This window comes from Lepidothrix coronata, unplaced genomic scaffold, assembly GCF_001604755.1.
Source record: "Lepidothrix coronata isolate B3197 unplaced genomic scaffold, Lepidothrix_coronata-1.0 Scaffold20, whole genome shotgun sequence".
NCBI lineage: Eukaryota > Metazoa > Chordata > Aves > Passeriformes > Pipridae > Lepidothrix > Lepidothrix coronata.
Window position 1 is genome coordinate 3,660,475 of NW_016690200.1, and position 22,874 is coordinate 3,683,348.

Consider the following 22,874-nt stretch of genomic DNA (forward strand, 5'->3'; position numbering starts at 1 on the left):
GAATGAAGATGTCAAAAATCCTACTCTCCTGACTGAGATCAGCTGGGATAAGTAGTACAGTTTTATTGTTGAACCAGCAGAGCCATAATATTTTACGCCAAATGAGGATATGGCTCATAAATTCTATTTAAGCTCTCTATGAGCTGAAGTTACAGGAATTTTCCACGACTATCCAGTATCAGCATCCAAATAAAAGCTCTCAGTGTTATGCCAATACTCTGCAGTGGCAAAATAATCTGGCTGTGGAGAGAGAATGAAAAAGATACCTTGATATTTGATCCATCTATGAAAACAGAATGACACCGCAGTCTCCAGCCACAAGGATACACAAACACACACTGTACACACCAAAATATGAACCTCTAGTTGTGTATACGTACAAACAACAGTAAGAATCACGTCAAGCAACCATGTTATTTTTAACCACCCTTTGTATGAACTCACTCTTTAATTTTTTAGCATCTCTGTAGCTAATGTACTCTGCTAGTGCTTTCTTTGGGATAAGGAAAGTGGTTTGTACTCAAACTAAACACACACAGTATATATTTATAGTGCTAATCTTTAGGAATTCTAAGGTATTTGAATGTTTCTGTCAATAGGTGTTTGGGAAGTTAAACAAACAAAAAATAAATGCACAACATTAGCAGAAACATATATTTTTGAAGAGTGAGTCAGTTCCAGCTGGCTGTGGTGTTTGGATCAAGCTGTGATTAGTAAAAGGGATGGCATCAGGAACAGTAAGTCAAAAACCAACCTGCCTCCACCCATCTGAACCAGCATCTGACCCCAAACGTGAACCTTAATGCCTGTGTCCAGAGACAGGGCCCCTTGGTTCTCTTGAAAAAAGCAACAATATGCTTCATTTAGCGACTATAAATGTCAGTATGGGAAAAGCTGTCCTCCCTTACTTATTCTTTTCTGCTACTCAATTAGAAGTTTTCTCCACGTTGTGCCCCATGAGTAACATCTTTATGTGCGACTTGCCTAAAGGTCAAAGAAATCTCTTTGCAGAGATGGCTTCGGGTGGAACAGCTGGAAGCCACGGAGAGCTAGCAGGAAGGTCCTCTGATAAAACCAACTGAGCTAAAAGCTCTTACAACCATTCATCCTACCTGCTCCAAAGGTAGCATTTAGAGCTATTGGGAAGTCTTGAACTCCTGGTTTCTTGGCATATGCTATTTTTTCTGAGAGAGGCTAATGCAGCCTGAGGGCTGTTGCAGTGCCAGCAAAGCTAGCAGAGGGCAAAGAAAGCACAGGGGAAGAGGAATGGGTGCAGAAAAGAAATTTCCCCAATGTCACACTCTCTATTTTTGGCTCTCATGTCAACAGGGAGGAAGACAAGTGGTAGACATGAGGGCTGTCAGCTATCAGACCACTTTTAAACTGGGATAAACCCATGTCATTCTTTGCAAAATGAAAAGGGTCATAAGAGGCAAGGGACATGCCTGCCTGAGCAACCCTCAGAGCCCTCCAGACACAAGTGTATAAGCACGGCACTTAGACTGGTTGAAGCTCTTACTTAGCAAGATCTTTCTTTTTGGCTAATCATATATTTTTGCACAAATAGGAGTATTCTATATTCACACAAGCATAGCAATTTCCTTCACTTCTTAGCAATTGGAGAAATGAGAGATGAAATAATCCAGTAGCTCATCTTGAACGACTTAATGCCAGTACAGGATTACTGCCTATGCCATATTTTCTAATACTTTCCTACCCCAACCCCCCATAAGGATTGGGATTTAACTTTGTTTCCTTTAGAAGATTATTCTAATTGAACAGATACTGTTTATTTTTTTCCTGATACTTGATCTAAGCTTTATTTCACCTCTTATGATGGTAAATCCTCAGTTCTCTGTACAATCAAAAATAACTCCCATTTATCACTGGCATTTGGGCAGTACTTGGCCCTGAAGGAAATAAATGCACCATCTACATGGATGCTGCTGTGGATGCTTGGTGAGGTACTCCCACAACAGCACTTATCCTCTCTGTATTCTTTGCAATATCTGAAATGAACATACTGTATAATAACACAGCACATTTTCCTCCAAGGTATTGTCAGGAATTTGCCACAAAATAATATTAGTTGCTGTCTGGTGGATACTTGCTCAAGTGATGGTCTAGAAAACAAACTCCCTTCAATCATTTGAGCCATTCACAGCTGAATGGAAATATAAAGGTATCACATCCCTCACATCTCTGCATGAGGCTTTAATCCCTCTGAGAGATCCTGGCAGTGGTAAGGAACACCGGAGTGTTGTGTTTATTTTCATGGTGGAATTGCAAGCTTCAGTTATGGAGGTTATCTGAATTTCAGTTTATAGAGTCATAGAATGGTTTGGGTTGGAAGGGACCTTAAGGCTCATCTCATTCCAACCCCCCTGCCATGGGCAGGGATATGTTCCACTAGACCAGGCCGCTCCGAGTTCTTAGTTTAAAACTAATCTTATCCTATGATTAGTGCCTTGTTTTCCACAATCTTACTTTCCTCAATGGCAGAATCCAATGTTCTCTATCTTGAAATCAGTGATAAGGCTCTATTCATGCTTTCTTAAAGATCGTTACAGACTTCTAATTATTCCTTTCAGACACGAGCTTCGTTTTCAGTTTCTTTCTCCGTTTCTTTTTTTCCTGTGATTCTCCTTCAGAAGAGAAAATTTCCACTCGCTGCAACTTGTAATGTTTGCAAGTGGGAATGGGTGAGCATTCCTAGGATGAATGACAGAGGCAGTGTATTAATGAGATTCCCTGTTAAATTGCAAATTCCATTTGCAAAGAAGCAAAGTTGCTTATTGTAACCCCTGCTTGCGTATCCCCCCTTCCGCAACGGCCGATAGCCCATCTCTGAGCTACAATAGAGTGAGAGATGGGATTGACTGCAGACTGCTTTAATGCCACTCTTAATGACAACTTGTGAAGATCAGGAAGTTGTCAGAATCAGATATCAGCAAAAGCTCCAGCTTGCTTTGTGAAGTCAGTTTGAATTAATTAATGGGTAGCTTTCCTTTGATATTGCTTTGATATTTGGCTGCAGCTGGATAAAAATCAACCACAAAGGAAGCTACATTTTGTTTACCACTGCTTAAGACTGTTTAGCTCAATGTGGGTTTTTTTTTCTTTTGCAGTTTTTGCTTTTTTAACTTCCCTGGCACAAGGCAATAGAGATAAGCTTTTGCCAATAAATGGAGTTATGGTGGCATCTTTTTCAGTGACTGCTTCTCTGCTCCTGAAGATACTCAGGCTACAGTCTGGGAGCAAAGCCATTACGGTTTTCAGCAACAAAATGGACATTCCATCCTTTTTTCCCCACTCCTTCAGATATTATGGACCATTCCAAAAGTGAAACAAACATTAGCCTTGTCCTCTCTGGTAGTGCTTTTCCTGTTAAAAGGTATTTAACACTTTAATCACAGAATCATAGAAAGGTTTGGGTTGGAAGAGACCTTAAAGACCATCTAGTTCCAAACCCCTTGCCATGGGCAGAGACACCTTCCACTAGAACACGTTGCTTCAAGCCTCATCCTTCCTGGTCTTGAACACTTCCAGGAATGGGGCACCCACAGCTTCCCTGGGCAACCTGTTCCAGTGCCTCACCACCTTCATAGTGAGGAATTTCTTTTTAATATCTAATCTAAACCTGCCCTCTTTCAGTTTAAAGCCATTCCCCCTTGTCCCACTAATAGATATTTGCTCTTTGCTTTAGAGGGTGCTGATCACTTGACCCACACAGACAGCCTAAAATATAAGCTCTGCAACTATGCATCTTCCATGACTGTTCAGGGTGGGAATTCTCTTTTTAGTGTCTCTAAAGGTTTTGGATGTCTACCACTACAATCAGATGAACAAGTCTGTACCCCAGATTGGTGCTTGCACCCAAATGAATCCCTGAGTATTTCCAGCAGCCCCAGGGACCCTGCTGGCAAGAGGAGGAAGGATTTCTCTGCACACCACAGGAGGAAGAGCAGACAAAGAAGTAGCTCTTCCAACTAAGCTGATGAAGATGATAATTCTTACAGAGAAAGAGCAAAAAATCAATTATCTCTCCGGATCTGCAAAGAGTGTTTTTAATTAGCCACAATATGATTGTCCAAAGTGTGTTATTAGAGCAGAAGGCTCAATCAAGCCACCCAGTTTCACCTGGTTTTCCAGTATTATGGGGTTTCTAATGACCACAGAGAGGACAGAACTTATGTTCTCTCTCTCTCATCGTGCACGTTGTCACATAGAACAGCATGCTGTACCTGCACAGTGTGGTTCATTACCTGACTCAGATGGGAGAAAGCTGGCTGGGGATACCTCAGCTTCCCTCACTGCCATGGGAATGCAAACATTAAACAAGACACCACTGCAAACCTTCAATAGCAATGGACCACACAGCACAAGGTGTTTGAAGGAGGCAGCACAGCTCACAGGGCTGGACACAATGGCAGGAGGATGCTGAACAGTCTCCCTGTGATAAACATGCCATGAGGTCCAGGTTTTTTAGTAGTAACATAACTCAGATCCATGGGTGCCAAACATTGCTATCGAGGCAGGTAAATGGCATCCAAGGGCATCTCTAATGATGTTGCTTCCTGATGCCTGCAACACTGTTTACGATTTGCCTTTCTAATTTCACGATTGTAGGAGTAGTCAGACAGCTAGGAAGGCTCCCTGAACTAGTTTTTCATTACGAAGACAATTTTAATAGCTCGTGTCGTGGTGCTAATGAGGCTGACTGAAGCACCTGTACTTTCTGTTCCAGATAACAGAAAACAGCTAACACCAGCAGAAGGATAAATAGCTGTTTAAGAGAGTGCCTGGGCTATTATCCTTAGGTAAGCATCCCACCTAAATCTTGGTGAGCTTTGCAATACCCTGGGGTACTCTAGTGATGGCCTCTTGATTTTCTTCAGAGCTTTCCATTCTGAAGTACGCAGCAAAAGGTTCTCTGAATCAGTGATTTTTGGGTACCCAGCTTGGAATTGATATCCTGTGAACTCATCCTCCACCCTCGCTGAGTAAGATGTTCTAAGTTGGACAAAACAGTCTGGAGGGATTTTGCAAAGTGATGACCTCAACTGGTTGGAGTTCTGGAAATAGGAGGTAAATTCCAGTGTCACATGCCAGAACAGTCTGGCCTTTTGGGGATGGGCTTCACATCAGTGAATTTTTCTAAGGTCAAGCCATTATTATGCATTACTTAATTTCCATCCCAATATTATTATACTGCAGAGCTGTGCAAAAAAAATTCCCGAACTACTCCAAAAGAACGTTCTAAAAAAGCTAAATGCATCTAACTGCATTTGCAGCTGGGCTAATGTGCTCCTCCTTCCCACCAGATCTGCTACACCATGGAAAAGCAACAGCCTGATAGGAATGTCTGGGGTCTAAAACAGCTCATTGATGCTCATGCCCTGTGCAGCTCTTCACCTTCCTGTCACACTCAGGTTTTAGGCTGGGACATAACCCCCAAGTAATGCAGATCAAGGTTTAGCCACGTTCTCCCAGTGCCTCAAGTCAATGGATCTTCCTGCATTTCCCTATTCTTGGAGAGTGTCTTCCAAATGTTTGAAGCTTTTCCAAAGAATAAAACACTTTCTAGAGCACAGACTCATATCCAGATATCACATTACTTGAGTCAGTGCCCTCAGCACTAGGCAACCAAGTGCTGTGACTTGCTTTCTTTCACCCCTACGAGAGTTTAATATTTTCATACACAGTGGAACAGCTTCAAGAGGAGAGACAGTGACCTCTAATCTCAACTAAGTCCAGTGGTGAAGGCTCTGTTAGGTCAATTCAAGTTAAATCCTTTCAACAAACAAGTCAGAGAGGATATGAGCTGCATTCTCCTGACATGTCAGAAAGTTATCCTAATGATCAGGCTGTACAGGAAGGTGAATTTGACCCCCCACCCTTCACTGAGTAAAAGGGACAATATAACAATGAATTAAATGTTTTGCTCAATTTAGAGAAGTTGTTTTCACTTGGTCAATATTCCCCTCTCCCTACACCTGCACAACACACATCATTCTGCCATTAAGCTGCACGTTCAGCTACTTACAGGGATTTCATTGGGTTCCTAAATCACTCTTTTCCATTTTATGAATCCAAGGCTGGTGATCAATTAGGCGTTTCACAGCAATTGTAGGTGCAAACCCAGCCTTTCTAATAAGGTACCTGAATTTAGTGCAAATACTGATTTTTCGTTGAAGTGACAAAGTCAGTGCGACATTTTTTGGAGGGGCAGAGGTGGAAGTGGTGTGTTTGCATAATAAAAAAACACTTTTCTTCTTTCTGAGCTGGGCAAAATTTATCCATTTGAATTGTATTTTAAGGGAAGGAATAGGCCTGATTCACTTTCTTAACATCGCTCAATGTCTTATAGCTCAGTTTCTAGGAATAGATGCTCCCTGGGAATTCTCTGCTTTCCCATCTGGTTATTTTTATAATTTAAACAGTTCTAGACTTTTTGGATCCTTCATTAAGCAGCGTTTGGCCATGCTATATGGGTACTGAATTAGTTTAATTTGTCATCATAAATCAATCACTGCAATCCCTTAACTAACTTAATTGCTCTTTGAATTCCCTTTCTGTTTGTCAAAATCTCTCAAAATCATGGATATATCATATTCAGGCTATTATTCAAGTCGTATTGGATGATTACCTTTTTATTACAGGTAATTTTTACATGATGTTCCTATAATACTGACAAACCATAAGGCCTAAAGCAGAGAAGGGAGCTGGATATTAAAACACTACTCCAGAAAGGAGTATGCCAGGATAGTTATTAGAAAGGAGCTCATAATGTAAAGTGAAAATCGGAAATATATTTAGGGTTTTTGCTTCTTGTTGGACAGATGGTATTTTATCAGAAGCTGAATGAGGTTTCATAGAAAGTTGTCATGGGTGCCTGCATCTGGCAAAAAAGGAAGCCATGAATATTTTACAAAACAGATCCTACAAACTCCACCTTGCTGTTAAAATATTAAGAGCTTTCTCAAAACTGTATTTCTCCATTGTTAAACTCTTAATTAAATTAATTCATACAGCTAACATCCTAATTTCATGCCAGAACTTCACTACAAATGGTTTGCTGCTACTTGGAACATGTATATCCCAATTGAAATAAGAGCCAGGCAAACCATGAGTCTGTTAAAAGCATGGGAGTGCAGAGGCCTAAATAGGTGTGGGCTGTTAATTATTTCTGTGATAACCTTAGGTATGAGGATATATCAAAAAATGTACATAAAGGCAATAAACAATTGTTGTCATGTCCAATCTATCTAACTTCAACTACAGAGCAAAGACTCCAAAGAGTTTTAGATGTAGATTTTACCAGTGGATGCCCATTGATTCCAGACCTCAAACAGCCTCTGTATGAGATTAAAGGTACATTTATTCAGTTATTTGGCTCCGAGAATCCAACCAACGTATACTGTTCTTGTGTTACCTATCTGCACTTAACTCTTGCCAGGAAATCCTACCAGGTTCACTAGTTAGCAAACCAGAGCACGTTGTTTTTAAAATAAAGCATGTTAAAACTAAAACAAAGAAGAAATGTCAGTGCCATGAAGGCAGTTAAAGCAGTCCCTACATAAGGCTCTTTGAGGTTTGCCCTCTATACAGAAGCCAATTTTCACTAAGTAGCAAATTAGAGCATGGGGGAACCAAGATTATTACATCTAATGGAAGGTACAGAATAAATTTAGATGGGTGGAATTTATTGGATTATTCTGTTTAGGGAATAGAAGTTAAAACACCTCTAACGAAGCCATGAGATTCTTAATGAAGATGAGACTAGTTAAGGCCTCAGTTCTACATCTCAGCCCAAAGAAGCAGATTTCTAAGATCATTATTACATTCAAATTGAGGTTTTCCCTTTTCTCCCTTCTGCCTTTTAAAACAAAATCAAAATGAACACTACAAGAAAACCTGACTCTAAGCTGAACAATACAAACCGCATCCATATGAGCTATGAGGATATCAGCTGTGTGCTTCCATGTTATATTTGAAAAGGCACATCTGAAAAGTCATGTTGTTCATTTACAAGACATAAAAGCTACTTGTGATTCCAGCACCAAGTAAACAGAAGAGAACTGTCCCTGTTTTGTTGATCTGATTTATATATAACAATATGCCTGTATTTCTCAAACACTGCATATCTTCCCTGCCTAGCAGCAATCCTACATAACGAGTGATATCTAAATACATTTTTTGGGGAAGATAAAAGCTTCATTATATGACAAGGAATATTATGACTAACAGAGAGATTATACTAATCATGAGTAAGAAAGATGATGTTTGATCCTACTTGTGCAGAAAGTTTTTTAAAATTTTTTAAAAAAATCTTTTAAATGAATTTCTATCCTCAGGAAAATGATTAAAACCAGAAAAGCCTTGAGATGTCAGCTGGTGACATGTTTTTCTTCTTTATCTTTCTTTTTTGTTGTTGTTGCTGTGAAAAAAAATATCTGAGAGAATACAGCAAAGTGCATCATTAACTTCTTATTAATTTTATAATACAAAGGCAATTCAGTTAAAATAGTAGTGCTGCAACTTTAAATTACAGAACTAGCTTGGTATTTAATGAGAGATTTAGCACAGCAGGGTTTCTGTTAAATTAAGTTGTGCCTTCACATCACAGTGGGAAAACAGGTGTATATTGGTTTAGAATTATGGAAATGTTGACTAATTCCAAGGCTTGTAATCAAACAGCAAGGCACCCTGCAATATTTTCTTCCAAGATCCTGCATTAATCATTTATATCTGGTCTTATTTTCTTCATGTCCACTAAAAGGGTGCAGCTCAAAGGAGCAGATCAAGCGCTCGTGTTTTCATGTCTCTGTTAAGGATGAGGTCCAGGCAAAAAGCAAAGATAGAGACAGAGCACTGCAGGCTTTGCTCAAATACCTACTTAAATTAAACTGAACATGCAGTCTTGGAAGGGGGATGAATTTCACACTAAAAAACCCACTTTTTTGGCTCCACTGGTGCCGATCCAAAACCTCCTTACTGAGCCACACGGAGCAGGTCTGCATTTAAGAAATGAAGAGACCACCCCAAAAATAATCTAGGCTCATTCATTTAATGAAGACAGAGGTATTTTCCTCCATGCCTCTGCAGCAGTGCAGGTTACACCTGAATGCAGGTAAAACACAGATGATTTCCAAGCACCACAGCATCCCTACAGCCCCCTGCTCCTGCCTCTGCCAGCTTTCCTTACCTTACACTAATAAATCACTTGCCTTTGCCTCGGATTTTCTTCCTGGGCTATTTAAGGATGCCTTATCTGATGCATGGTGGTATTACAGCAAAAGTGGAAGGCACAGATTCTTTTGTTTCCAGGAGATACCTTATTACTGAACCTCCTACCGACCATACCTCATTTACTGGAAGCAAGCTGACACTTGATGCCCAAATGAACCTGATCCAAATTCATCCCTTGTTGCAGCTCTGCCAGAAGATTGCTTCCATTTGCTCTGAGATTATTTCACACATGGACCCATCCACTACCAATTCCTGCTTGTTCAGTAAAAGCTGCTTAGCAGGCAAGAGGAACAATACAGAAATTGCTAAAATTCATATATGGAGAATCCTGCTAACGTGAAGTGTTTTCAGCACGTGTGCCACAACTTTAAAGCATGCTTAAATGAAGTTATTTTGGGCATACACAGATGCAGCATAACAGTATCTCCATATACGCTGAATGTCAGCATACTGCACGTGCAAAATATAGAATCTGTTATATAATATATGCTGAATCATCCTGAAGGACAAGTAGTAGATTTGTATTCAAGTTGCTTCTCTTTATTGGAGGTGTCCATTTAAAAAGTAGGTATAACTACTTATCTCAAAGTAAAATCTAAACATCTCTGGCTGTATCAGGCCCCAGAGTCACAGGGATGCAATTTCCACATTTCCTTAAAAGGAAAGTTTGCAACCTCACAGTCAGGACATAAAAACTCATCTTGGAAAGACAAAGAACTAGAGAGAGCTTTAGAAAAACTACTATTTTTGAAATTTAAAAAAAAAATCAAAAGGTACAGCAGTGCCTTTAACTGCTGCCTGCTCATTAGCTGTGCAAAAGTGAAGGAGAAAATGATGCACTGCTCAAGTAAGATGCAATGCAGAGCTGAGCCAGCTTTGCCATCTGAATGTGTAGAAGTCAGAGGAGGAGTCTGCCTCTCTCCGTCACCCACTGAGAAAACTAAGATCTCTCAAAACACAGCAACCAGCTTGAGAGGCTCAGGGAATAACAGAGGAGCAAAGAAAAGTGGCTGAGGTAGCTGGGGTTATTTAGCCTGGAGAACAGGAGGCTCAGGGGAGATTTTAACGCTCTCTACAACTACCTGAAAGGAGGTTGTAGCCAGGTGGGGGTCAGACTCTTCTCCCAGGCAACCAGCGACAAGACAAGAGGAAATGGCCTTGAGCTGCGTCAGGGGAGGCTCAGATTGGACATTAGAAAGAACTTCACTGAAAAGGTGGTCAAGCATTGGAATGGGCTCCTCAGGGAAGTAGTGGAGTCACCATCCCTGGAAGTGTTCAAAAAACGAATGGACGAGGCACTCAGTGCCATGGTCTAGTTGACATGGTGGTGCTCACCCAAAGGTTGGACTCAATGATCTCAGAAGTCTTTTCCAACCCTAACAATTCTTTGTTTCTAAAAGGACCCTCTCTATTTCTAGGAGAAGTGATGTGTAGATCTTGTGGCAGAGCTTCAGGGATGCTGTCTGGGCAGGGTGCTGCTCCAGCAGCTCAGGACCACCTCCACTAGAGTGTCCATCCAATCTACACAGCCATTTGACTCAAAGCATGTTGGAGAGCAGTTATTCAGTGAGTTGGTTTAAGTGCAACATTAGCTGAATTGGGTTAGAGCACTCATCCAAGGGCTCGGCTTTTCCTGGCAGTGGAGATGGGAAACAACAAGGAAATCACCTTTCAGAGCCTTCATTTCTCTCTGAGGATGACACATCCCTCCTGTACAACCTTAATGTCAAGCCTGCTACTGGGAGGCTTGTAAGGTCTTGACACTGCCCCTTTTGAGAGCCAGTTGCTGGAAAACATCACTTGAATCTCAAGTGGCGCAATTTTTCTCCTGTTTTCCTGTGGCTGGCCTACCTCTGCAGATTTCCTACCACCACTTAGGGCATTTCCACCTGAAAATGACAGAGGACTTCCATTTTGCCTTGGTGAATTAGCAGGATTCACAGGTAACTGTCCCACCTACTTCTCTAGGCTGGTCATTTCCATGACAGATAAGGTGGCTTTCCTAACAGGAGTTGCATAAAGTGAGTTGGCCAGATGTGAATTTTTCAAACATAGAGTGTCCAATTTCACATATAGCACATAGGAACTAAAGCAGATATTGGCCATATAACTCTCAGTCCAGTCAATGCTCTCTTCGTTTATATAGTGTATTTATTTATTTTCATGTCTGTAACCAGACACTTCAAACATATACTTCAACATTTCTCCTACATCAAGAGGGAATAAACCTCCATCCTTTATCTTTTTTTCTTTTCTATCCTCAAAATATTTGGCTGTGTTCAGCAGGAAAAATGAAAAGTGTGGAACAAGAAAATTTCAGAGTTAAGACATGCAATTACCAGTGATATACTTCTCTCTAGCCCTGCAATTTAAATATAAACAACCATAGGAAAATGCAAGGAACACTTTGTACAACACAATCATGACTGTTTTGAGTGCTGGTGTGAGTTATCAGTGGGAGCAGGTGGTGAGGAGAGGTGGTGGCAGGGAACAGGATGACACTGTGCAAGCAGCAATGTGGCACCACGCTCTACAACATCCTGAGATGGGCAGCCACCACACCGATGCTTTCAAGTTGCTTAGAAACCATGTGGATAAAGGCTGCATTTAACAAAGTTGGCTGTTTCTTGTCTTTTGCTCCTCTCTCCCTTTTGAAACTTGAAGTCCTGTTGGCGTAGTGTTTTTCTGCCGTATTTTTCCCCCTCTCTCTCCCTCCCTCCCCCTTAAATAAAAAAAAATTAGAAATGAATCTACATTGCACTTTAGTCACTGCCTTTAGTCAGCAGGTATCAGCACTATTTCCAGCCAAGGGACTTTCTACAGAAGAGCAGCTGCCCGTGGAAATGATGCCATTGCTACAGGACTGGCACTGGTACAGGACAGACCATCAGGTTTGCCACCCTCCTTGCAGAGATCAAGGTCATTTGGGGCACCAAGCAGCACCGAGAGTAAAAGGGCTATTTTTCTGGCAGTAAAATAATTAGGATCAAAAAATAAATGTACTCACCCCAGGTAAAGTTTTAATATTGTGCAGTGCATTCTGTGCCTCAAGAGCAGCTTTTCTTGTATAAAATGTTACGAAACAACAACCTATAGAGAGAAATGAAAAGCTTTCAGAAATTAGTGAGTACGATTTGTAAGAGTACAATAGGCAGGGAGAAAAAACAGTGGTTGAACAACACAATATGAAAGCTGGAAATGTGAATTATCCCGAGGCTGCCTGAATGACATGAATAAAAGAAAGCCTGTTTGGTTTAAAATAAAAAGTCCCCTCCTGTGCATTGCATCTATAGCACACCTACATTGTTAGTGAACTGTAATCACTTAGAAATTGTTAACCAAAATCCAATTGGCTTTGTACAGTGTAAATAAGGTTATATTTTTCTGAAGGCTCCCCATTATACTTTGAATATAAGCAACATGGCAAGCTCAAGCAGCAGGAATTCATTGTTGCATCCCAGGCAGAAAATCAGGTTAAAGCAGGACCTTATTTAAAGGGCCTTACATAAAAGAGCTGAGGTTGGTTCCCCTCCTTTTTGAAACCAAGCAGGACCGGAGGTAGGACACTCATCTCAGTTGCAAGAATGAAAAATAAGCTACAGGAGAATTCACCATGGTGGGATAATGGAGGCTGCTGATGGTTGACAGCATAAAGGGAGGCTCTGCTCACCCTGCATCTGCCTAATCTTCAGTAAAGAGGGTGGGTTTAGTTGCCTTAATCCTGTGGTTTTCCCTTTGACACCACGGTACAACTGGGTGGTCTGTGGGACGGGTTGCTGCCACTTTCTCCACTGCAAACATGTCAAGTAGCTTTTGCTGCAACACACACAACCCAGGCAGCTCAACACCACCCCCAGGGCGAGGTCAGGGCTCACAGGTAGATCCCCAAGGGAAGAGCTATAATGCGACAGGCATGGGACAAACAACAAGGACCAGGATTTGCCTCGCTGCAATCTGTAATCTCCCAGCCCTAATCCTGGGCGTGCACAGGGTTCATGCAGAGAACTTACAGAGGGAGGTCCTTGTTGCCAGTGAGATGTTCAACACAACATCCCAGCTTGTGACTTCAGCTTTATTTTCAGCGGGAGGGAAACCACTTTGAGAGCACCACTTGCCACAGTTATGTCCATAACACAAGATTGCAGGTACAGACATAAGGAGAATTCATGCTGGGAAAGCTCCCATCTAGCACAGTAAATCAGTGATGCAGGAATACCCTTAGGGAATAATTGGTTGCTACTCTATCCACAGGGGAAATACGGTGGGGCTGAATCCAGCCCTTGTCCCACGGATATGGGCAGTCCCTGCTTTGGAACTGCAGTAAGGAGAGAACCCAAAGCTCCTATAGAGCTTGTGGATGCAGATGTGGTGTTTGGTGACCCAGCTACTATGGGGAGAGGGAAAACATGCTGGGGAATGCCGGCTGGGAGGCAGAAGTGGCTCCTGAAGTAAAAACCAACTTCGCATCACACAAGATGATGCAGGTTTTACCGATGAATCAGAAAGCAACCCCGTTCTCTTAAGCACAGTCAGAGGTTTGTTACAACTCCAGAGAAATGTCAAAACCAACCAGTAAATAAAAGAAACCTGGGCTCACGAGCCTTGGTATTCCCTTGGAGCATGACACAGATAAAATAATCTGTGCTTTAGGCAGTGAGCAAAGATGATGTTTGCATCAGCTCCCTTATGTTGGCCAAGGTGAAGCATCCCAGCCCATCTGACATGCCCACTTGTGCTCAGCCATGCAGCATCCTCATAACGGCAAAGGAGACAAGGAGAGGGCGTGCACAGCAGAACACAGCAAACATTGTAAGTGACTGTGTAGAGGTGGTCCTAGGACGGAAGGGCTGAATCCAGAATGGCTCCTCTGCTGCCTCTTGCTTGGCTCAATCCCTGCATGGCACTGGGAATCCTCCCTCCAGCTCTGCAGCCAGACCAGCAACAATCATTACCTCCATAACAAGCAAAGGTGACCATGTATTCCCAGCTGGAATACAGCGAGTTTATCCCTGACACAGAAAATCACTTGCAGGCACTACAACACATGGGCAGGCAGGTAATGCAGACATAACACAGCTGAGAGAAACATTTTTCATACTGCCAACAGCTTCTTTAAAATTTCACACTTCATGATGGAGACGGTTTAATAATTATTTCAGTAAGTGGAACACTGTTCTCAGGGATGTGGCACAAACAGCCACAGCCTGTTTGTGCTTCTTATGAGTGTTTGTAAACCTTTTATTTCACTGGAAAATTCTGAAAATTTGAATTATTTTTCTCCAGAATGAAAATAGGAAAAATAGAAAAATAGGAAACAAATCCGAGTTTGTGACATTTAATAGTGCAACTTTGAGACAACACTGCAGCATTTTTCTATCCTGCTAGCTAGTCCCAAAATTTATCTTCTATTATTTCTTCATTTATTAGATTTTTAATATATAGCTTTTTAACCAGGAGAGAGAATTCAGAGGGGAAAATATCAAGCTGTAATCACAAGTTTGCAATTGCCATGTCCTTTTCCATGGGCCCAAAGAGTTTCATTTTAGATTTCAGCTCTGTGGGTTCATTCTGATAAGGAGAAGTTTGAAATCTATTGGTTTATCATTCTTGGCACTACTTGAAAGAACTGCACTTGAAAGACGAATATGCTGTGAAATACCCTTTAACTGGTCATTTTTGGGAAGTAATAGCTCAGGATAGAAAAATGTGACTGTGAATGAGGGCTGGAAGAAAACAGTAGCTTAATGGGAAATATGCAGGTGTTTCAGGCAGGTTATCGGACCTTGACAAAAATGAAGACTTCTAAGCTCACAGACTGACACTTCTGAAAATGCACATGGATAAAAATTTTTCTCTGGACACATTTGGCTTGTAACTTCTTAAAAAAAAAAATCAAACCCACAACAAGACCCAGTTTACTGTGGTTTGAGGAGAGCCTGGACACGTTATTGTGGACACCTGAATCTGCTGCAGAGGTCAGGGCTGGACTCGAAAATAAGAAAACACAGAAGAACAGAAAAGGCAACAGAGCATGTGGTCCCCAAGGAAATGCTATCTCTCAGCCTATGGACTTCCCAGAGTTTCTTGCTAGCATGTTATGTAAACTGCATTGAAGATACCTTCAGTGTAAAATCTCTTTGGCTCAGTACATAAGAGAAAGTACCAAATTCAGTCTTTTCTGAAGAAATATTGGAAGGGAAGATACCTGTGTAAAAGGATATGGCTAATCTGTGCTTTAGGACTAGTAACTGTCCCCTGCTGAAAGACCTTCCTCCCTCCATTTTCCCAAAGTAAACGTAATATTGCCAAAGACAAACAAATGGCCCAAATGGAAAAGAAAAAGTACGTTTCCTACTGAAAGAAAAACAAAAAAACGCAACCCTCCCCTCTCCAGCCTCCTGCACACATAATCTTGGCTTCATCACCAACAAACTCGACAGCAGCTTGAACCACAACGAGGCTTTTCTGACACCCAAATAACTCAAAGCCTGGCAGTGATAACCTTCTCCCCTCCTAGTCAGGGCAACTTAAAATGTGAATTGGTTTGTGGACATGGTACTGCCAATCCTCAGCAGCCTGAAATACAGCCCAGTTTAACTCCACGTGGGTTAGTGTATTCTTGCCCAAAGGCACGGGAGCTTGTGCTACCAGTCAGTGCCTCCAAAGCAGCAAATCTCCTGCGCTCTGCTAAGCTGGTTGTGCTCTACTTGGAACAGTATTTACTACAGCGTAAGACATTTCTTCTTTGTACCTTGAAAAAAATACTGAATGAATCATGCAGATCCCTACAGTCCCTTAAGGACATCGGCAACAACTTCATGGCTATCCTGCCAGATGCTTGAACAGACTGAATAAAACCTGCCACTCCGTGCTGCTCAGCATCTAATGGCAACAAATGGGATGCCTGAGAAACGACAGCAGAAAACAGCCCTACTTCTCAAGGTATCTGACAAGCAAACACTTCAGTGTGGACACTACAATGCTCAACTTCAACACCTCATAAAAAAAAAAGGGAAAAGATCTTTTATTTCAGCTTGGTTTTTTTTTTTTCTCTCTCTCTCTCTTCCCGCCCTCCCTGCCCCCCCCTTTTTTCTTTTTTTCAAAGGAAATTTAGTGCCAGAAAAAGACCTCAAGGTCCCAGCCATTGGGAGAGAGTTGACACATTCAATTCTCCATGACACATTCAATTCACAAGCCCTTGCTCAGCCTGCCAAAGGCACCAATTAGCACCAGTGGTGGTGATTTTTTTTTATTTAATTTCCACAGAAACCTGTTTAGCAAGACAGTGACACGGGCAAAACACCTTGTGTACAGCTAGAAACAGCTTTATGTGAGTCACCGTCGAAGATGGCAGTGACGGATTACAGGGGGACCATGAAGCCACAGGTTCACTAAAGCAGTCATTTAGGAGTTAGGGATGGGAAAAAGAAGAGCAAGTGGTGAGGGCTCTCACACCACTGCAGCCATGAATTTCTGCTGACAGAGAACCTGGGTTTTTGGAGGACACATGTGTGCATTGTGGAATTATGACAAATCGCAGTTTTCACCATGAAACTTCAAAAAATGCCGTTCCTCCTGTAAGCAAGAGGGATTTTTTCAAAGAGCTGTTAGTGACCTTATGCAATGGGACTTCTCCTCCCGTGTGACTTCTGCTCTATGGCCCACATTTACCTCCCAGCAGAGCAGTCATGTCTTTGTTAGGCTGTAAGATACAGCTGTGTGACATCGCTAGGAGCTCCGCCATGTCATTATTTTTATCACTTTCTCACAATTCAAACACAGACTAATTACTCCATGAGAGCTGTTTACATTTCTAATTTTGAACAACTAACAAAGGGAAGCTCTCCTCCACTCAGAGATGTGGCTTACACGGTCCTCATTGGCATTTAACGGCACTGGGATCTGTGTAAGAGGCTTAATCTCTCAGCCAGGATTTCATGCTTGAATGAATACAGCAACCTCCATCTTGCTTCGGGTGTGAAAAAGTCTCTCACAGCTCTATAAACTGACTATACAATTCCTAAGTTAAAGTTACCAGGAATTACACACATGCATCAACACGAGAAAATAACCCTTCGATGTGGACAGGAATTAAAACACATTGTTCTACAAGATGCTCTGAGGTTTTAATTTGCTTGAAGAAAAATATTCTGCAGTTTCTCTGGCCTGAAAATTTAACTTTTGGGAATTAAAAGAGAAAAGAGACAGGAGGAAAAACCCTCTCATATTTGTTGGTCTGATTTATTAGTTTCTATAGTTTTCAACTGTCAAAATTTGTCAGTTTGGATCTCTCTGCATTGTGCATATTATCACCTGCTGCCAGTATGTGAACCCTAACCATGGGGTATAGAAATACAAGAGCTTATCAGGGAGCCTGCAAAGCCTGCAACAACTTAAAAGTATGAAATTTGCTTTACCTTCTAGACTAATAAAATAAACACTTCAAAACAGCTATAATGATTATCTGATGATTGAACTCTGTATTCTTTTAGCAAGTAATGGAATCCTGGCAGACAAATTCAATTCAAAATACATTCACATTCAGGACATCAACAAAGTCATCATGTTGTGAATTGAAAATTCCTTTAAAGGTTGCGTTTGAATTCTAAGGGGCTGACAGATCAAGGGACTGAAGGCCCTGGAAGGCTAAATGAGTGAAGTCCCGCTATGTTTCTTTCTTTCTGTGAATGAAGCTCACTTTTGTGTGTGCATTTGCAAGCAGAACAGGTGCTGGCTTCATACAAGCCTGGAATCTCAATGGGGACAGTAGCTTCTTGTCAATCCAGTAGAGTTCAAGCTAGTTTAAGTTAAGGAGGATTTCTTTTTCTTGTTATTTTTTTTCCCCTCCAAACGTTCCTCTCCAGATTTCCACATTCGCTCCTCCACCACCAAAAGTTAAACATTAACACCGCTCTGTAAATCACAAACAGCTGCCTGAACACTGTGATTTGCAACCAAACCCACCACGACCTGTAATGTCATTTTCCAAAAGACAGTGAAGACATTAAAAATTCTTTTCCACTAAAGCCACTGAGAAGACCTATTGCAACAAGGAGTTCAGGTGCGTGGTTGGGCAATGAGATTTTTCACATTTGTTACACTTGGTGCAGTGCAATGGGAGCCTTGCCTGGCAGTTTTTCTGTGTTACAGTTAGTGTGCAACTAGCTAACCTCCATTGAAGACACCACTCTAGTATTAGGAGAGGTGTTTCAAGTATTAGAGATTTTTGTTAGCGGATTCCATAAAAAAACCAGAGAAAAACGTGAACTGCCTGAATAGCAAATACAGCCATTTCTGACAAAGGATTCCAGAAATAAAAATCCAACTGTTTTCAAAATTCTGCTGAACAGAAAAAGAAGGTTGCTAAGACAGGGATGCATTTTGATTCCTACCTGCACCATCCTCATGCCCTATTGTATATGGAGTCACTGGAGAGCACAATGGCAACGATTCTCTCCCGAAGCAATCCCTGATAGAATTGCCGAATACTGCAGAAATCAACCTTTAATGATGCCACCTCCCAATTAGCTCAGGTTTGCTAATAGTTTGATATAATTGGCACCCTGATGGAAACCGTATTACCAGTCCTGTCACCAGCCAGGAAACCTCATTGCCACTCTAATGACAGCACATATTATAGCAGTGCCACTTCTAATATTAATACATTAGCTGAATGTAGGCAGGGACTCACATGTGAGAAGGATTCACAACTGGGACGTGCCAAATTCCACCCCATGCTCTGTTTTCCCTCCTGGCTGTAAAATGCAGGGTGTCAGTGCCCCAGCCCCAGATTGCCCCCGTTGCCCCACTGGCATCGAAGCCCAAATGCTCCAGGCTGGTAACAGCCCTGTAAATGGCCAGTGAAAAATGATCCCATGGAGCTCAATTTTTTCTCTCCATGCCTTGCAAGTTATGACGGCCTTTCTGTTAATTGGCCACAAGTCCTAGTTTGCTGTCAGCCTTCAGCTGCACCGGGGAGCTCTTTTGGAGGAGTCGCACTCTGTCATTCCCATACCCTTGTGAATACAAATGCTCTCTATAAATGTCCTCTGCCTACAAAATGGAAGTGGGTTTTTTTCTTTTCTTTTTTTTTTTTTTTTGACCTAGATTAGATCTGCTGCATTTTCAAGCCTTTTGGGAAAGCGACTAAGAACTAATATGCACCGGTTAGTGTGCCACAACACTTCCCTACCCATTATTATGTAAATTTTTACTAAAGTGTGACACAGATAGAAAAGATATCAAGGGCAAAATTGCCAGAATCTACTTTTCTTGCTCTCTGAAATAAGCCACTTATATTAAACTGTTTTAAATGGCTAATAGCTGTACACGTATCTGAAGAATTTCAATGTACGTTTTTTTCATATAGGACAATGGTAGCTTTTGCAAATTCCTGAGTTCTCCTGCTGACTGTGTAATAAATGGAAAGCGAATGGCCAGAATTCTGGTACTCTCTGCTTTACTTCTGAAGGAAGGGGCCAACTTCCACATCTGCAGCTTGGCAATAATCATATGATACTTGCACTAGATGGTGATAAAGGAGGAAAAAAAAAGTAGATGCAGAATTAGATTCTATACATGGTGGCAGGGTAAATAAATACCCATAAATCAGGTTTACAGCATCAAGGCAATTTTATGTCATTACTAACTAATCTGTCCCTAAAGAAACCATCACTGTGTGATGGGATGGAAGCTGAGCTTTATTGGTCTAGGCTGACTAGTGGATGAGAGACATTCCAAGACAAATTCAAAAAATGCTGTGAAGATAGAGCTGAGCAGTCGGTGCCATTGGACCTGCACATCAGCACTGCATCAACACCCTGATCTGCAGGTTGATGGAAACACCACTGGCCTGGCCTGGGACGTTCCTCCTTTGCCAGCCCCTCCAAGCACTCACCCCCAGTGTAAATCCCTAGGGAGAGTCACTGCTTTCCCAGCCCTATGAGATGAATGGCTGTCAGTCAACCAACACCAGTGAGAAAATCAAAGCGGCTGCTCAGTGCCTCTTGTTGAGTCCAGGTTTGGTCCGTTCCCATTTCTAGACCTCAGGGGTGGAGAATAATTGGGATCTTATACATCAGTCCATACGGCTTCCAAAAAAACCTGCTTGTCAGAGCTTTTGGAAAAGAAATTCTCAAGTAAGTAGCACAGCAGGGGGAGAGGGTGGGGACATGGCATTCCAGCCTTTAGTTCTGTGAGGGGTGTCCCATGGGAAGTCACCGCACTTCCCACTTGTAAAATATAGAAAAGAATATACGCAAAATACAAGAGATTTTTTTTTATTTGGACATAGTTTTATACCTGGCCTGTCACTAGATATATACATCATATCACAACAAAATCTTGAAACTAGGGAGACATCTAAGTAAAACTACAAAAAATGAAAATACAAAAAACTACTTATTTCTTGTGCTGCCTGCTCCTCCTTTCCTCTTTACTTTTTCTTTTTTTCTTTCCCTTCTTTTTCTTTTTGTTCTTGCACTAATTCTCCTTAATCTTTAATTCACTTTCTTGTTTCCTCACACAAATTCTTACTCTTTGCTTCCTAGCAGATGGTCATTGTTTCCCTTTTCCTTGGCCAGGTAACGATTACTGATTTGAGTTTCCTGGCTTTAAAGTGAATTAACATGCCCTCTGTGCAAGTTAACCCCTAAATTTGACCATCTGCTAATTATATATTTGGATGTAGTAGAGAAAGAGGGCTCAGAAAACAGATGCTAAAAAAAAATGGAAACACAAAATTAAGATGTCCTCCCTTATTAATCCATTCTTACAGCAGAAAACTGCTGTGACACTCTATTTCAATTCAAAAAGACTCTACAAAGATCATGTTTACATAAATTAACATAGGCAGGGACACATCTTTCCCTAATGACATTTCAAAAGCCCTATGGTCTCCAACTCTGGCATTCACTAGCAGCAAATCAAACTTCCCAGCACATATGTCTTATAGTCCTGGATTTCCTTCTATTTCTTCTTTCACTTGAATGCTTGACAAAGATCACTGAAGACTGGCTTTTCCTGATAAGACTACCAGATCACTGCTCTGATGAAACCTCTAATTGCGCTGTGACTCCTGAGAAGCCACTCAAGTCCTAGTTCAAATAGGAGGCAACTCTGTAGTGAAAAATACTCACAATAGAATAGCTTTACCACAAAATCATCCCTTCAAAATCCTCAAATTTTTGAGAGTTAATTGTGATTTATAAACTTTCACTGTCACTATGAAAAACCTGTGTTCTGCATTGCAAATTATTTTCACTGGTTAAATGCCAATGGCATCCTGGGCTGCATCAGGCAGAGCACTGCCAGCAGGTCAATGGAGGTGATCCTTGCCCTCTGCTGAGACATATCTGGGGGGCTGGATCTTTTTCTGGGCTCCCCAGCAGAGGGATGTGGACATACTGGAGGATGTCCAGTGAACAGCCACGAAGATGAGGAAGAGGCTGGAGCATCTCTCATATGAAGAGAGACTGAGAGAGATAGGACTGTTCACTCTGGAGAAGAAAATGCTCAGGGGGATATTATCAGTGTCTAAAAATGCCTGATGGAGAGGAAGAAGATAGAGGTTTCTCAGTGGTGCTCAATGACAGGACAAGAGGCCATGGCCACAAATTAAAATACAGGAAATTCAACTTAAAAATAAGGAAAAACATTTTTATATTAATGGTGGTCAAATGCTGGCATGGTTTGCCCACACAGGTTTGTGTACTCTCCATCCCTGTAGATATTAAAATCCTGCCTGGACACAGCCCTGAGAAACCTGGTGCAGGTGATCCTGCTTTGAGCAGGGGTTGAATAGGATGAATCCCAGAGGTTCCTTCCAACCTCAGCCAGCCTGTGATTCTGTGAAATGGCAATGAAGGAATTTAAGTAGCCTCTCCATGACATCCCTGCTAACATAGCTTAACTTTCACAGAAATATATTGCAAGCTTATTTAACTTTAGCAGACAACATCAGTTAAATTACTGTTTTATTGTTGTACTCATCAGTTGGGAACCAGCTCTCACTCACTAGCAAATTTCACACACAAGATGAGTTTTTCATAGCAAGAACACAGGAGTTAATGTTTTTTTCTTTTTTAAAGAAACAGAATTAGAGATCTTATAGCACCTTCTAGTACATAAAGGGGGCCTGGAGATGGCTGGAGAGGGACTTTGACAAGGGCCTGTAGTGATGGGAAAAGGGGGAATGGGTTCAAACTGAAAGAGGGCAGGTTTCTGTCAGGTATTAGGAAAAAATTCTTCCCTGTGAGGGTGGTGAGGCACTGGCACAGGTTGCTCAGAGAAGCTGTGGATGCTCCATCTCTGGAAGTGATCTGGATGGGGCTTTGAGCCCCATCTGGATGGGGCTTTGAGCAATCTGGTCTAGTGGAAGGTGTCCCCGCCCCTGGCAGGCAGGTGGAACTGGATGATCTTTAAGGTCCCTTCCAACCCAAACCATTCTATGATTCAATGGTGATTCCAGGAACATTCCAGCATGTACCTTGTTGCCACAGGCACACAAGACAATAAAAATGTCTTGTGTTACACCTTGCTTTTAGAAAGATATCAACACATTTATGAGTTCATGATAACATGATGTATTTTATAAGTTATAGTTTATCCAGTCCTGTTGTATC

The 22,874-nt window shown here is 41.6% G+C and overlaps 1 protein-coding gene across 20 annotated transcripts in view; it reads right to left on the bottom strand.

The window, feature by feature from the left end:
- The window catches only part of CELF2 (CUGBP, Elav-like family member 2), a 556,743-nt gene that overhangs the window by 89,185 nt on the left and 444,684 nt on the right, over positions 1 to 22,874 (bottom strand). For all 20 annotated transcript variants that reach the window (XM_017807758.1, XM_017807750.1, XM_017807744.1 and 17 more), the window contains one exon: positions 12,260 to 12,342. In XM_017807758.1, the coding sequence (XP_017663247.1) occupies positions 12,260 to 12,342 (83 nt within the window). The remainder of the gene's footprint in view (positions 1 to 12,259; positions 12,343 to 22,874) is intronic.